This window comes from Amphiprion ocellaris, chromosome 5 (assembly GCF_022539595.1).
Source record: "Amphiprion ocellaris isolate individual 3 ecotype Okinawa chromosome 5, ASM2253959v1, whole genome shotgun sequence".
In the NCBI taxonomy this organism is placed as follows: domain Eukaryota; kingdom Metazoa; phylum Chordata; class Actinopteri; family Pomacentridae; genus Amphiprion; species Amphiprion ocellaris.
Window position 1 is genome coordinate 30,868,475 of NC_072770.1, and position 14,945 is coordinate 30,883,419.

Consider the following 14,945-nt stretch of genomic DNA (forward strand, 5'->3'; position numbering starts at 1 on the left):
TCATGAACACACACTGAGAAAAATCCTTAAAAATAATAAGCTTATTGTTGATTAAGGTGCACATGGACTGACCTCGAGTTGATGAGGGCCAGAGCTTTGAGTGCCTGAGTCAGCCACAGGTCAGTCAGGACCTCCATTTCTCTCCTCAGCTGTAGCCACTCTTCTCGCTTGGGGCTGCCCAGCAAACCTGCCCCATCATCAAGAAACATAAGCTTGACTCTTAGTCTTTGAATCAGATCTACTGACATGTTGCAATATCGAATGGACAATCCTAACACAACATTCAAATCGTGGCCACATGTTTTCCAGCAGAGTTGAAGAGGCCACCTGTAATCAGAGGTTGGAGTGAAGTTCTAACAGGAGCTTAAAAAGTACAAAATGTTCTCTCTAAAGGGCCCGCATTATAACTCAGTACCAGGAAAATTGGTTTAGTTTTGTCTCACAGTATTACTAATTTTACTGTTTCTATTGTATTTCTATATGAGCTACAAAACCACTCTGGAACCGACTTAGACTTCACAGAAATTGAGTACATTTCTAGACTGCATCTACACAACAGCGTTCAACTCACCCCCGACGTTATTTTTGTATGTGTTGTAGATCTCCTTGACTCTGCGGTATCGGAAAGCCAGTTTCCTCATCCAGTCCACCCCTCCATGGACCCCCGACCCCAGGCACAGAGAACCGGCCCCTGCTGGGCTCTGGAAGCCATCTGACCCAAAGTTGTAAGTGCTGCAGGAACACAATACAGGAAACAGCCAGGATATAGATCATAAAGAAACAAACCGTGTTTTCCAGAGCATCTTACTGTATCATTGGTGTTTTCAAAGGTGATGCTCTAAGAATCAGCACAACTGCATTTTCTTTTTGGCTTCAGGAATCGATTCAAACTATTCGGGGTTTGCAAAAGAAAGCAGTGCTTGAACCATTCATTAATCAAGGGAAGCGTGCCAGCACAACCAAAAGAATTTCAGGGACAAGAAACCCTTGAAAATTGAATGAAGCTGTGAATGAGCCTTTGTCAGTGTAAAATAGTATATACATACAGAATGGCTAGGATAAATATAAAAACATCTTTGAATGAAAAAGGCCAAGTTCAGTAAAATAAATATGTCCAAAAAGTACTTTGGTACAGTCTGGCTCTTTCTCAAGTCACTCCTAAAAGTATTCTAAAGTGCTTCAACAAGTTTATGCAATAAAACGTCTGGACTGAGGGAGACAGAGGGAGTGAAAAAGAGATATTTTGATGAGAAATGAAAGCGCTGGATAATCCCGTGACATATTATATGGCTGTGGAAGTTGGGAAAATATAAGACATGCACATGCTTGCATGCATGGACACCCACGGATGCACACAAATGCTCGCACTCCTCGTCTCATCTCACTGCTCTTTTCCTCCCATGCACTAAAAACCCAGAGGGCAAGTCTGGTTCAGCAGCCACCGTAGAACTGCCAGCGTCTCAGCCGAGCTTTAAGTACAGCAGCACAGTAGAAGCTTTACCTCAGGTCCTGTCCGTTGTCATCTGATGCCACGTCATCAATATGCACTTGGTCACATTCCTGGGAAATGAAAAGGAAAGTGGATATATATGAAGAGATCCATTTCAGAGCGCAGCCCTGTACAGGCAGGTCTTTCCTCTGTAGGGAAGCCTCCGGGAGCGATAGCATTGCAAAAATTTAAAAAAGAGAGCTAAATAAAAGGCAAGGAAGGAGGAAATAAGGTATCAGGACATGGGACAGCGAGGCGCCGGGGATGCAACACAGTCAACACTGCGGTTTAATTCTTGCGTAACCACGTAGTAAATTAAAGTAAATCTGCGTTTTTTAGTGCGTCCACAAAAGAAAATCCTCTTAAGAATGGCCCATTGTCTCTGACAAGTACAGCGGTGTGCGTGTTGTTCTTGTCTATTGGACGCTAATGCAACCAACCAAACCACGGGGATTAAAAACCACACTGTGGCTTAAACATGCGGTCACAGTCGAAAACACCTTCAGCAAGGAAATCAGAAACTCCAAAACAGTTATTAAGATTGAATACTTGGATGAAAACAACAAGAAGCAGAAGTCAGTCAGCAGAAAGTAAGAGAAAGTACAATGCAAGAGAGCAGCAGTTAAAAAAAAAAAAAAAGTTTCGCTCTGCATCTATCCAGAGTTCAGCCTCGAGCCTTTAAATCCGACACCGTTTGACATTCACATAACACACACATGAGCAGAAAACAGAGTCCTAGTATCACTCCTAAATGTCGCGTTGTGACCCAGGACAGACAGACTCTCCTATCACCTTTCAGTCGTCCAGACGGAGACACTACCTCATCTTCCTTACATTACTACATAACTCAACTCCCAGGGGCTGTAACCCACCTCCCACTCAGGTGTCATCCGCCTGTGCAGAGCTGCAGCTACTGACCATACAAAGCAAATGATAAAACACACAGGAGCCCCACTCAGCAAAGCAGAGATTTCATTTACTCTCATTTTAATTAGCTAGAAATGAGGTGACATAAATCCAGAGTGATCTACTTATAGATTTTTTTTGATAATTTCAACTGGAAATTCTGGTTTTTGATGAGTCAAGCAGTCGTTTACAATTAAGTGAATTTCTGCTGGTATTACAGCCGTGACAGCAGCAATAACGCTTGTAGCCACTGGTGTAGCTACTGACACAGCAAGGACAAGATAATTGTACCTCAAGACTTAACAGGAGTTGTCAGGCCGCTGTGGGGTACAGCTTTAGAGCTTTACTGAGCCCTGACAACAAAAGACGGGATAAAAACCGGGTTTGCAAATGGCTTTGTTGGCTCCTTTCCCTCTCCTTGACTGTTCCTCCTCCCATTTGACTAATTTTCCTCTCAGATACTCAGACGCACACCTATAATTACGGCACAAAGTGTACTTGTTCTCTTGCTCGGCGTCCCTCTTTAATCTTTTTTCGTTGTCAGAACAAGGCTGAGGAATGTAGGACGAAAAACACACACCGTTCGGTCACTAGCAGGCACTAAAACAGTATTTTAATGACTGCTAGGAGTTTTTTAAATCATTCTTTGAGGAGTCATCACTTTTAGAGGTCGCATCAATACCCGTATTGACTTTGGTGGACTTTTAGAAAGCACATTAGGTCTAACTGTGGAGCACTTATTCCTGCAAACCAGTCCTTTTAATATTCTCGCTGTACTGTCATTCCAGGAAGGCAAATTGTTTGGAAAATGCTAGATGTTGAGTGAGGGGATTTCTACAATGACTGCCACTGTGCTTTATGCCAGGTGAGGAAACAGCACCCAAATGTCAAACCTCTTGCTCAGCTGTTGCAGGGGGAGTTTTTCTGGTGAACGGCGCGCCAGTTTACACTGCTGGATATGTTCTCGCTGCTCCTAGCTTTTCCAGCTTACTGGAAAAAGTCTCACAATTATTAAAAAATAGTGACATCCAGTGTGCCGTGAAGTACTGTGACTGTGAAATGAATAAGATTTTTGAGCAAAGGAAGAAGACTGAATCCTGCAACTTTCTAAATATGCTTCTGTGCTCCTCGCTGAGTAAAGTGATCAGACGGACTCACCTCCAGGTCATTGAAGAAGAGTCTGGAGTCAGCCAGGTTGAAGATCATTTCCTCCATCCACAGACCCAGAGACACCGCCTTGGAAGAGTCCTGGTGAACACACAGACAGACAAAATACACTTAATTTAGTGTGTATTATCCTTCCATAAAGCCATAAGCAAAGTGAACTGACACTGCGAAAAAGAGCAACATCCTCTCATGGTTTATCTGTTTGTCAAAACCAAATGCAACTATAGGAGATTTTAAAACAGTTTATTTCCTATCAATAAAATACATCTTAACATGCATCTGCTAGAGTCTTGTCACTCCTTTACCCATAGTCGCATTCACACATTAAGACGACTGGTTTGCAAACTGCACGTGTGTCTTGACCTACTTAATAAAAACAATGACACCAGCTCCATCACTTCCACTCTTGCTAACTCGTTACTACAAATCAAATCATGCACTTATGCTGTCCTAAGATGTTTGGTATTTAGAGAATAATCAGTTTAATCGGATTTATCAAGCTTCTTTATTTTTGCCATTATGTCAGTGCGGCTGCTTGCTCGTCTCTCTTTTGTCTTCTTCACTTCCTCTGCAAAAAAAACTCCTCAACGCCACTAGACAGGTTTGAGGGAGAGGCAAGTGTTAATATTTATCTGTCAATCAAACTGTCTCCATCTCTGACATTTGTTTTGGCTCTCATTAATCCTTCCTGGGTAATTACCCCCAACTGTTCTCTGTTTTTCCCCTAAATTAAGCACCGAGTCAGCAATTAGGATTCATCTAATCTACAACAGAGTCTTAGATTAAACCCTAAAAAAAGAAAAAAAAAACAAAAGACATTTTTATTATATTCATCTACAGTTACAGGCTTGAACAACCACATCTGTGTTTTTGCAAGTTTCAACTAAACAAATAATTCTTCACATTTCTAGACTAAACTGTTCAATTTCCAAATAAATGAGCTTAGAAATGATTGGCATCAATGTCTAGCTTGAATGATGTAAAGAATACATTCAAAAATATAAAGTAAATGTTGTAAAATTGGCTGCTGTGGTCTTTTAAAATGTCCATTCTACTTTATTTCCCCCTGAATAGCTGCAATGGATCTATTAAATCAAAAACAGGTATTGCAAAGGAAAAAGAAGATACGCAGTCTTGCACCTTCTTCCCTCACACCACCCGACTTCTCAGGTATTTTTTCTCTCATATGGCAAGAAAAGCAAACAAACACCCAGGTGTTGCATTACGCCACCTTCTGTTTTGTTCTCCTAATAAGAAAATTATAAATCATCGCCCAGAAAAACATATAAATCACAATGTGCAGGCTGTCTGGCCGACACAATAGCATGGGCGTGTTGCCGTCGAAGACTACAAAAGCAGGTGTGTATACGTATGTGGGCTGCGTTGTTTTGATGGCAGCCCTGGCTCCTCTTTGGCAGCGAGGCAGGCCAAGCGCAGGGATGTCAGCCAAAGGTGAACATTTGATGAGTGCATTTGAAATGACAAGCAGGGCTGTCTCCTGGCTCGGAGCGGTAATACGGGCTTGATGACACAAGTAGGGTAAATCATGACAATTACAAAATACCCTTTCAAAAGACGGTGTTAAAAAAAAAAAAAGGAAAGGTAATTGAGGACAAAGGGCGAATAAAGTTCAGTAGAAGGAACAGGGAGGATCAGGGAGAACATGATGAAGGGGAGGATTGAGAGAAGAACGGATGAATGGAGAGGATGAAGAGGGAGGCGTTAAAGGTTTAAGAGAGGCTTGTTCTGTTTGTCTAATAGCTGAAATAATTATCTGCAATCACCTTCCTCAGAAGGCGAGGGCTGCTACTATTCAGAGGGACAAATAAAAGGCCTCTTTCTTTTAATCCCAGACGAGAGGAAAGACAAAAAAAAAAGGTTGTGAAAAACAAACAAAAAAAAAACGCCTTCCAGTTCTCACCTTTATTCTTACGTGGGGGATTTTTTTGATATGAAAGACAGAGCTGGGGGAGAGAATTCACACACTGGGGGACAGAGCAGGAGTGCTGTATGACAGATGAGATAATGGAAGAGATGTTATGGGAGGAGGGGGTCAGCTCCTCATGAGGATCTACGTTCACCTTTGGCTCACCAAGCTGGTGAAAACAACTGTCTTTCAACAGGCCCATTAGTCTTCCCACAGACTGGGACCAAACTTGCCTTTACGTTGAGGTCCAAACATTTGTTAGTGATAAGAGTTTAATGGGACAAGAGCCTGGGCTGAAGCAGGGCTAATTAATGCCAGAAATAAACGTGTTATGGCTGTCAGAGCGGATGAGTTAGCCGCAAATTAGGGAGGGAGAAAGACAAAAAAATGCTGCTCGACTGTAAGCCGTCTTCGCTAGTTGGACTGCTAATCTGTTTCTCCGCCGCCACTCATTTAATTCCTCCATTGCGTGTCTGAGTTTTGATGTCAGCGTCTGTCCAACTGAGCCTCCCTGGATCCAGCGGTGGGGTTGTTGGGTGGTGGGAGGAATCAGGAATTTTTGGCACATGAGTCATATTTCAACACATCCACGCACTTTAACTCACTCCCTCTTTCTCCCTTTTTCTGGCTCTTCCTCCCTTTCTCTCCTCGCTCCCCTAGTTCCCCCTGCCGTGGCAGAAAAGAAAGAAAAAGAAACAACGGCATGCATGGCCCGCCGGGGGCTGAGCCGATCAGAAACGCTGCTCTCAAACTCCCATCAGCCTTGTGTCAACCCGCAGGGGGACCGTGAGAATTCAAAACACAGATCCTCAGCCAAAAACAAGAAACGCACCACTGTCCGCCCCTTGTCAGCTGCCTGTCTGTTATGTAAAGGTCCCGCTGGCTGTCAATCACGCCGCAGGTTGTCGGGGTAGCTAAACAACCCCGGTGCATTAACAAAAGAAACAAGAGGGCAGGAAGGCAAAACAGCCAGCGTGTGAAAATGCTCAGGGATGAGACTCAAAGGTCGTGGACTTGTCTCAGGCAGCCAAACCTTTCACCGTAAGTCAAACAAGCACTTGAGAGAAACACCGAGAGAGCAGGATTATGTGTTTGTTGAGAGGATTTCGTGCCAAGCTGTATTATACCTACTGCATAATAAACTGAAGTCAGTGTCACTGGCCACAGCACATGCTTCTTACAGTAAATGACAAAGGGAGGGGTCTTCTGGACGTACCTTGCCAAATCGTGAGGAGAAAGTTCCCGTGAGGAGAGAATGGAAAATGATGATGGTTTCATCCAGATCCCAGATAAACACTCGCTGCAGTGAAATAACAGATATGTAATGTTAACCACATGACAGTTTATGTGTGTGTGTATGTGAGAGAGAGAGAAAGATAAATATTGCAGAGAAAGCCTGATAATTTCCAACACTGTGTGAGGGTGTGTTTACCTCTATATCAGAGTCCAGAGGTGGAGCCGGGTCACTGACTCTTTTTCTTCCTCTCAACTTGCCATCTGACCCCCGTCGCGCTGGGACCCCCTCCTCTTTACCTGGTGTGGGGGGGCTGGGCGGCGGGTGGTACTCTCCTAAAACACACACACATGAAACACACTCAGTCATCAATCTTCAAAAAGCAACATTTTGGAAGTTAAAACTAAAAGTCAAACTCAATTCGCTAGTCCTGAAAAATACAAGAGTTACAACTGAGACGCATTGTGGGAATTGCAGGAAAGTACACTACCGTTCAAAAGTTTGAGGTCACTTAGAAATGTCCTTATTTTTTGAAAGAAAAGCATTTTTTTCAATGAAGATATAAAATGAATCAGAAATACAGTCCAGACATTGATAATGTGATAAATGACTATTCTAGCTGGAAATTACTGACATTTAATGGAATATCTCCATAGGGGTGCAGAGGAACATTTCCAGCAACCATCACTCCTGTGTTCTAATGCTACATTGTGTTAGCTAATGGTGTTGAAAGGCTAATTGATGATTAGAAAACCCTTGTGCAGTTATGTTAGTGCATGAATAAAAGTGTGAGTTTTCATGGAAAACATAAAATTGCCTGGGTGACCCCAAACTTTTGAACATCAGTGTATAAGAGTATTTCAGTCTCCGCTGCTACAACTGTGACAGTCTCTTGAAAGTCAAGTGCATTACTAAGTCACTGTAATGAGTCTTTAACAGCCTAAATGCCACAGTGGTCAAACAATGAGACATAGTAGGAATAAAGTACAAAAACTCATTCAAAACAAAGATTTTTCAAAACTGCATCTACTTTCCTTTACCAATTTATACCAACAAAAATGACATCTTATGTATTTGTGTTTTATGCGTGGTACATAAATGGCATTCTTCCTGCAAAGTTTACAGTTTCATGTTACTAAAGCTGCTTTTTTCCATTGCAAATGAGACAGGAAAACTGTTGTGTTTTTGTGTGTATGTGTGTGTAGCACTAGTTTGCCTTTGTGTGTGTGTCCATCTACGGGTCTTTGCTTTTTGAAGCTCATGTGCTTTTCCTTAAAACCAAGCGATCATAAAATGTCCCAGGACTCCTTACCTGTATGTGACTCTGGGCTGTGATTGGGCACCATGACGGGGTGTTCTGGGTGCTGGTAGGCTAAAGGAGCAGTGATGGCAGCGGGGCTGATGTTGCTGCTGGTTAGGTAGGGGCTGTTGTAGTGATGTGAGTTATAATACGGAGAGTACTGACTCTGACTGTAGCTGGAATATGCTGAAAACTCCTGAAAACACAGACAAGGATGTTGGTTAGTCAGTGGCATCGAAATGCAATTCAGGGCAGCAATACTAAGTGATACATTAACAATGGAATGACTAGTTGTAGAAATTCTTCACGTGTTAATGTAAAATTTCTGTCTTTAATTAGATTTATGTTACTCACTTGTTGGGTAGGGTTGAATGGGGTTGAACTTGAGATTGCATGGGTGCCTTGAAAAATTCCAGATGAAATACCACCACCTAAGAAGTGATAGGAAGAAAAAGCTTAAAAATTCAGGCACTAATCAATCAAGGATCCAAAAATATAAACTGGTAGGATGTTTGACTCTGTTCCATCTTGTATTAATGAACCAACCCCAAATATAATTTCATAGCATCTGATCTCATCTGTGAGGCCGTGTAGAGGAAGTACTGAGCAGTAAACTTTGACTCTCTTCAGTGACAGCTCAGCGCTGCAGGAGCTTACAGTGTGATTTATGATTGACATGACAATACAGGTGGGAAAGTCTGCAGCTCCTGCTGCTCCTGCTCTGGGAATCTTCCCATCTAATCAAGACAAGGCAGGAATGTCTTCCTCCAAGCACTTTCTCCCCACAGTGACGCTGTCTCACCCTGCATCTTCCTGTCAAGACTGTTTGTTTGTCTGATTAATTAATTCCCCTGTAATCTTATCATCTCCACCTACGGCACTGGACACCGTTTCTAATTTTTGTGCCATTCTTTCTGTTTGACAGCTAGCTGGATTTCTCAGAAGAATGCAAACTGAAATGATTTTTCAGAAATGCTGGCCACTGGCAAACGAGGAAACAAATGAACTTTTGACACCAACTGGGCAAAACGAGTACAGCTTTGTGTAAGATTCTTAAATTTAAGAGCCCACAAGTAGATAGTAGATGATTTATACCATTCATTAATCAATAAGAAAGCAGCTCGGTGGTGATATAGCTATTCCGCTAAATATCAAAATCAGCCTGCCCTTGATTGCTGTGACAAAGCTCACACGCCGACGTTTGGCAAATATAGTGTTTACTATATTTATGGTCTCAGCCTTGTAGATTAGTATGGTAGTATTAGATAATTACCCTAAAAAAAGGAGTAAAGTGGAGGCTGATGTCAGTACTTTAACAGCTGTTTAGTCTCAAAACAAGTTAAGAAATCACCAACGTTAGTACAGCGTATCCTGTCGGGACCTTGAATGGCTTTCATTTCATTTCATTAAAATCCTTCCAGGAAGAGAATCAGAACCAAAAATAAGGTCAGAGAAATTCACTATGAGAAAACCAACTATTAGGACAATCCATCTGACAAAAGTTAAAATTTTACGAGAGCCAGAGCCAGGGGAATTATTAGGATTCATCTTCTGCGGACCATGAATGTGTGCACACAATTTCAAGGCAATCCATCCAATATAACTGTTGACTTATTTTATCATCTGTGGTTAAGCAACTGACTGGCCTACAAGCCAGCATTACTAACTGTAGCGCCATGATTCTGTCAGGGTGAAACATGCTTAAAAGTAGCCACAGTTTGATCAGTACACCCAACATACAATTTTATGTGAAATAAAAGCCCTTTGATTACCAGCATAACTGTCTCTTAATAGTTTCCTATTTGGCTGTGTGCACTGCTATTGGAGTTTCTATGTTTTGTTTCCAAATGCAGTCCTTATTGAATTGGTGGGTTTGGTTGCGTACAGTGGAAAGGCTAAAGTTTAGACAATCACCGGTGCCAGTTTAAAAATTGATTTAGTTTTAGCTTTTTAACCTACCCTGTTTGTTTTGACTACTAGCTCTACGACAACTTGCCCTTTGGGGACAGTAAAGATTTACTCGTCTCTTGTCTGACACGACTTAAACTGTCCTGTAATACGTTTTTAAGGTTTGTTCCTCAAGTCTACCTGACATCATTTAATCTAGCCACCATTGGTTGTGTGATGACTCACAGGAGGAATCACACTGAAACCTTCCAGGACAACAACACAGTGACTAAAGGAAAAGTACAGGAGGTCCTTTGAGTAAACACAGAAAATGCTCCCATCGTCCCCATTTGGTTTCAGTTGTGCGCTCAGTGTACAGTAAATTTTTTTGAAGGTTTTTTGTGGTGCGTGCGTCTCTGAGTGTGTGCTTGTGTATTGTGTACAGTATAATGGATGACATGGAAACATTCTGAAGTCCAACAAACATTTGGATGTTGTGGGAGTTTATTACCGTTTGAAGTTCGCAGTTAATGATTTATGCATAAAAATATTCAAACAAATTTATTTTGTTTGGGAACAGTGTCCTTCAAACTCCAACTTCACTCCGTTAAAAGCTGTTTGTTGGTTCGGCAGCGGTGCTCTGACAAAGCACAGTCACTGAAGGCTTTTCAGTTTGTAAGAGGCTTCATCAAAAGTGTGTTTACATGAATATTTACATTCCAAAGTAATGTCTCACATCTGAATAATGTCTTAAGGAGAGAGCAATATGGAAGACAAGAATCAAACTGTCTGGTTAGGGCTGAGAAATGATTGATCTGGAGTCAAGGAGCAGCTGGAGAAAGATCAAACATCACATTCACAGTGGATGCCAAAGACAATTTTTAAATCAACATGACCAAAAATTCATATTTGGGTCGCACAATGACAACTGAGTCAATTTTATGACAATTGAGCAACATCAATCTGTATTGATGGAGCAGGTGAGAGTCAAATAAAAGATCTGGAAAAAGGCTACTGAGACACTGTATGAATGAATGCTAACTAGAAGCAAGTTCGACACATCCAGACTTTCTAACATGGCGCAGGCGAGGAGGCTGGTGAGGAGGTGCTGCTTGGCAGGTTCTGCAGATCTGCCGCTGTCACCACACAGAACGAGCCGTACATCCTAAATTTTTCAACGGATTGGCCCCTCCTCCACTGCGCCAGTTCGTTCAGTATCGCTCGGCACAATCGATAAAATCCACAAGGATATCTTCCACCACTGACTGTTCAATACCTTTTTGACGCACCACCTTTGGGCGGTCAGCTTTTTCTGTAAAAGTTACAACTCAGTGGAACGCTCTACCTGATGACATTAAGACCTGTATTTCTATCGGCAGTTTTAAAAACAAGCTGAAAAACCTGCTTAAGGACACTCAGAACTGCAACCATTAATGTCTTTTTAATTGGCATTTGTGTGTGAGTGTGTGTCCGTGTGTGCTTTTAAGAGTGTGTGTGTGTGTGTGTGTGTGTGCATCATGTTTTGCTTCACTGTATCATGTACTTTTTTGTGACATTTTAATGTTGTGATGTATTTTATTGTGATCTGCCAAGGGACAGCAGATGGAATTTAGCTTAAAGCTAACTCTGGTGCAATACATCCAATGGAAACATTTATGTTTAATATTGTACATGGTCCCTTTTTAAATAAACTGATAATAACAGTAATAAAATAATAGAAATCTCTGGGTAAATTCCATAATTTTAAAGATAGTGCTTTCATGACACATGTACTGGCCCTCCTGACAAAAGTCAATCCTGAGCTTTAGAAGAGCCAAACTGAGACAAGTGAGGTGTTGAAGTAGAGCCTGTGAACAAAATCGCTTTATAAACCTTATTTTGGGGGAAAGTCACCAAATGTCATTAAGACTTGTCTGAGTCCCCATTGACCTAGCATTTGTCAAGCAAAGGTGAAGTATAAAAAAATGAATTTATCTGTCAATCAACTAGTTACTGATGAAAATGAATCTGTCACAATTTTAGCAAAAGATTCAATTTCAAGGAAAAATGGCGCTTTTTCTTTTCACTTCTTAAACTATAAGGATTTGATGTTTTTCTCCTTTATATATGAGAGTAAAATCATGCTATGCACTGAAAATGATGATGGACATTTTATATAATTTTCCAACATATTGTGTACAAAATGTATTAACTGAGAAAAACACAAACAGTCTAACTGGGCAGATTTTTATAATTCTTTTAGAATGATTAAAGTGTTTTAAATGTTCTTGACATGATGAAATTCAACACTATAACCCTTTCAGTTCAGGGTGTCTGTTAAATATGTACCACCAGATGTAGGCTTTACATGAATAGCAAGACAGTCACTACAACTTTAAAGTCTGAGAGGCTAATGAGCATAACATTTTCATTACTATTTAAATAAGAATTCATTTAGAGATGCTGCCATGCAGTCTGGATCTTAGTAGTTGGCATCTTTTACTATCTGATTCACAAAATGACTTACATTAAAAATATCAATACCAGATTTATCAATAGTTGTGATAAACCAGAATCATCTTTTAACATGGAAATAGATTATAATAGTGGTTGGTGTGGAGTTGCAAAAACTGTATTACTTACTTCACTTTTCCCAAATTCCAACAGGTAGAAAAATATATCTAAGGGTAAGGCTAAGAGCTTATATTCAAGTTACTAAAATACCTAAACTGACTGCACTTTACAGCATGTAGCGATATGTGGTACACAAAGCCATGTCCTCAGATCATCTGTTTACTGTTCTATACTGTTTTGTCCCTCCTTTGTCCCACTCATACAGTGGAAACAGCTCATGCCCCCTCTGCAACATTAAACCTACTCACCCCTCCGTAAAATGCCCCTTAACCTCTCCCCTCTCACACACAAGGTCAATTTCACGCTGGTTTCAAAGCCATAAAGTCGCACTGAGCGAGTCATGCTTTGGGCGCTGGGCGACTGAGGAATGTGTACAGCACAGACACACACACACACACACACACACACACACACACACACACACACACTCAATCACACACACACAATGACACACACTAGGGTCTGCACATCTTCATCTGAGTGCGTGTTTTTCAGCAAGACCCTCTGCCCATCTATTGCTTTATCCATGAGCTCTGTTTATCTATATTATCTTCCTCTCAGTCCTCGTGTTTTCTCACTCTCTCTTTCTTGAGAGAAACAGACACAAGAGCCTGCATGCTGTGTTGTTGGTCTGAGTGGAGAAAGGGGGCCTGACCCTGAGAAAAGAGGAGGGGTGGAGAGACTTTTGACGCCAGGAGTCCAGACCGCAGCTAATGGAGAACAGGTGTGGCATCGAGGAGAGGAGAGGAGAGGAGAGGAGAGGAGAGGAGAGAGAAAAAGAGAGGAGGAGAGAGGAGAGGAGAGAGGAAAAGAGAGGAGGAGAGAGGAGAGGAGAGGAGAGAGGAGAGGAGAGAGGAGAGGAGAGAGGAAAAGAGAGGAGGAGAGAGGAGAGGAGAGGAGAGGAGAGAGGAAAAGAGAGGAGGAGAGAGGAGAGGAGAGAGGAGAGGAGGAGAGAGGAGAGGAGAGGAGAGGAGAGAGGCAAAGAGAGGAGGAGAGAGGAGAGGAGAGAGGAAAAGAGAGGAGGAGAGAGGAGAGGAGAGGAGAGAGGAAAAGAGGAGGAGAGGAGAGGAGAGGAGAGAGGAAAAGAGAGGAGGAGAGAGGAGAGGAGAGGAGAGGAGAGAGGAGGAGAGAGGAGAGGAGAGAGGAAAAGAGAGGAGGAGAGGAGAGGAGAGAGGAGAGGAAAAGAGGAGGAGAGGAGAGGAGAGGAGAGGAGAGAGGAAAAGAGAGGAGGAGAGGGGAGAGAAGGAGAGGAAAGGAGAGGAAAGGAGAGGAGAGGAGGAGGGGGAGGAGAGGAGGGGAGAGGAAAGGAGAGGAGGAGAGGAGAGAGGAGAGGAGGGGTGGAGGAGAGGAGAGAGGAGAAGAGAGGAGGGGTGGAGGAGAGGAGAGGAGAGAGGAAAGGAGAGGAGGGGAGAGGAGAGGAGAGGAAAGGAGAGGAGAGGAGGGGTGGAGGAGAGGAAAGGAGAGGAGGAGAGAGGAAAGGAGAGGAGGGGAGAGGAGAGGAGGGGTGGAGAGGAGGAGAGGAGAGGAGGGGTGGAGGAGAGGAGAAGAGGAGAGGAAAGGAAAGGAGAGGAGAAGAGAGGAGGGGTGGAGGAGAGGAGAGAGGAGGAGAGGAGAGGAGAGGAAAGGAGAGAAGAGGAGAGGAGAGGAGAGGAGGAGAGAGGAAAGGAGGAGAGAGGAGAGGAGGAGAGAGGAAAGGAGGAGAGAGGAGAGGAGGGGTGGAGGAGAGGAGAGGAGGAGAAGAGAGGAGGGGTGGAGGAGAGGAGAGAGGAGGAGAGGAGAGGAGAGGATGGATGCTGCGTTCAGTAGGTTAAATCAAAGATGACGTATAAAAGGTGTGTCTGACGGTGTGTGTGACAGCATGTCCTTGTATTCAGCGCACACAGTGTTTCAAACTAACCATGTGTGTGAGAGTAGCTGTAGAGGCTTTGACTGGGAGGAGTGGTGCTGAAGTTGGAGTATCCCAGCAGTCCTGTCTGTCCTGGAGAGTGGCTCAGACCATCCTCCGTTTTAATGTCTGGAAGAAAAAGAGCAGAAATTGTACTGTTGCATTCAGGACTAACCAACATGCAGTTTGGTCAATTGAAATTTGTATAATTTGATTTACTCATGTTAACTGTGCCCCTAAAGCAGGGATGTAAGTCGTTTTAGTTCAGGGGACACATTCAGCCCAATTTGATCTCAAGTGGGCCAGATCAGTAAAATCACAGCATAATAACCTATAAAGAACCACAACTCCAGATTTTGCCTTTGTTTTAGTGCAAAAATGTTCACATTTAGGGAATAATCTTTTAACAAAACATTATGAACAACCTGAAGTTTCTTAAGAAAAATAAATTAAATTTCAACAAACTTATGCCTCACTTTATCATTTACACATTACAATTTCCAGATCACAGTGTCTACAAAGACACAGAACATTTAG

At 42.5% G+C, this 14,945-nt stretch overlaps 1 protein-coding gene across 2 annotated transcripts in view; it reads right to left on the minus strand.

Moving 5' to 3' along the window:
• eya2 (EYA transcriptional coactivator and phosphatase 2) overlaps nt 1-14,945 on the minus strand; it is a 32,494-nt gene that overhangs the window by 4,186 nt on the left and 13,363 nt on the right. For both annotated transcript variants that reach the window (XM_023281542.3, XM_023281541.3), the window contains exons 5-13: nt 14,421-14,537; nt 8,378-8,454; nt 8,036-8,219; nt 6,922-7,058; nt 6,706-6,789; nt 3,554-3,643; nt 1,502-1,560; nt 572-732; nt 73-187 (exon numbers count right to left, since the gene is read on the minus strand). In XM_023281542.3, coding sequence (XP_023137310.1) covers nt 73-187; nt 572-732; nt 1,502-1,560; nt 3,554-3,643; nt 6,706-6,789; nt 6,922-7,058; nt 8,036-8,219; nt 8,378-8,454; nt 14,421-14,537 — 1,024 coding nt within the window. The remainder of the gene's footprint in view (nt 1-72; nt 188-571; nt 733-1,501; nt 1,561-3,553; nt 3,644-6,705; nt 6,790-6,921; nt 7,059-8,035; nt 8,220-8,377; nt 8,455-14,420; nt 14,538-14,945) is intronic.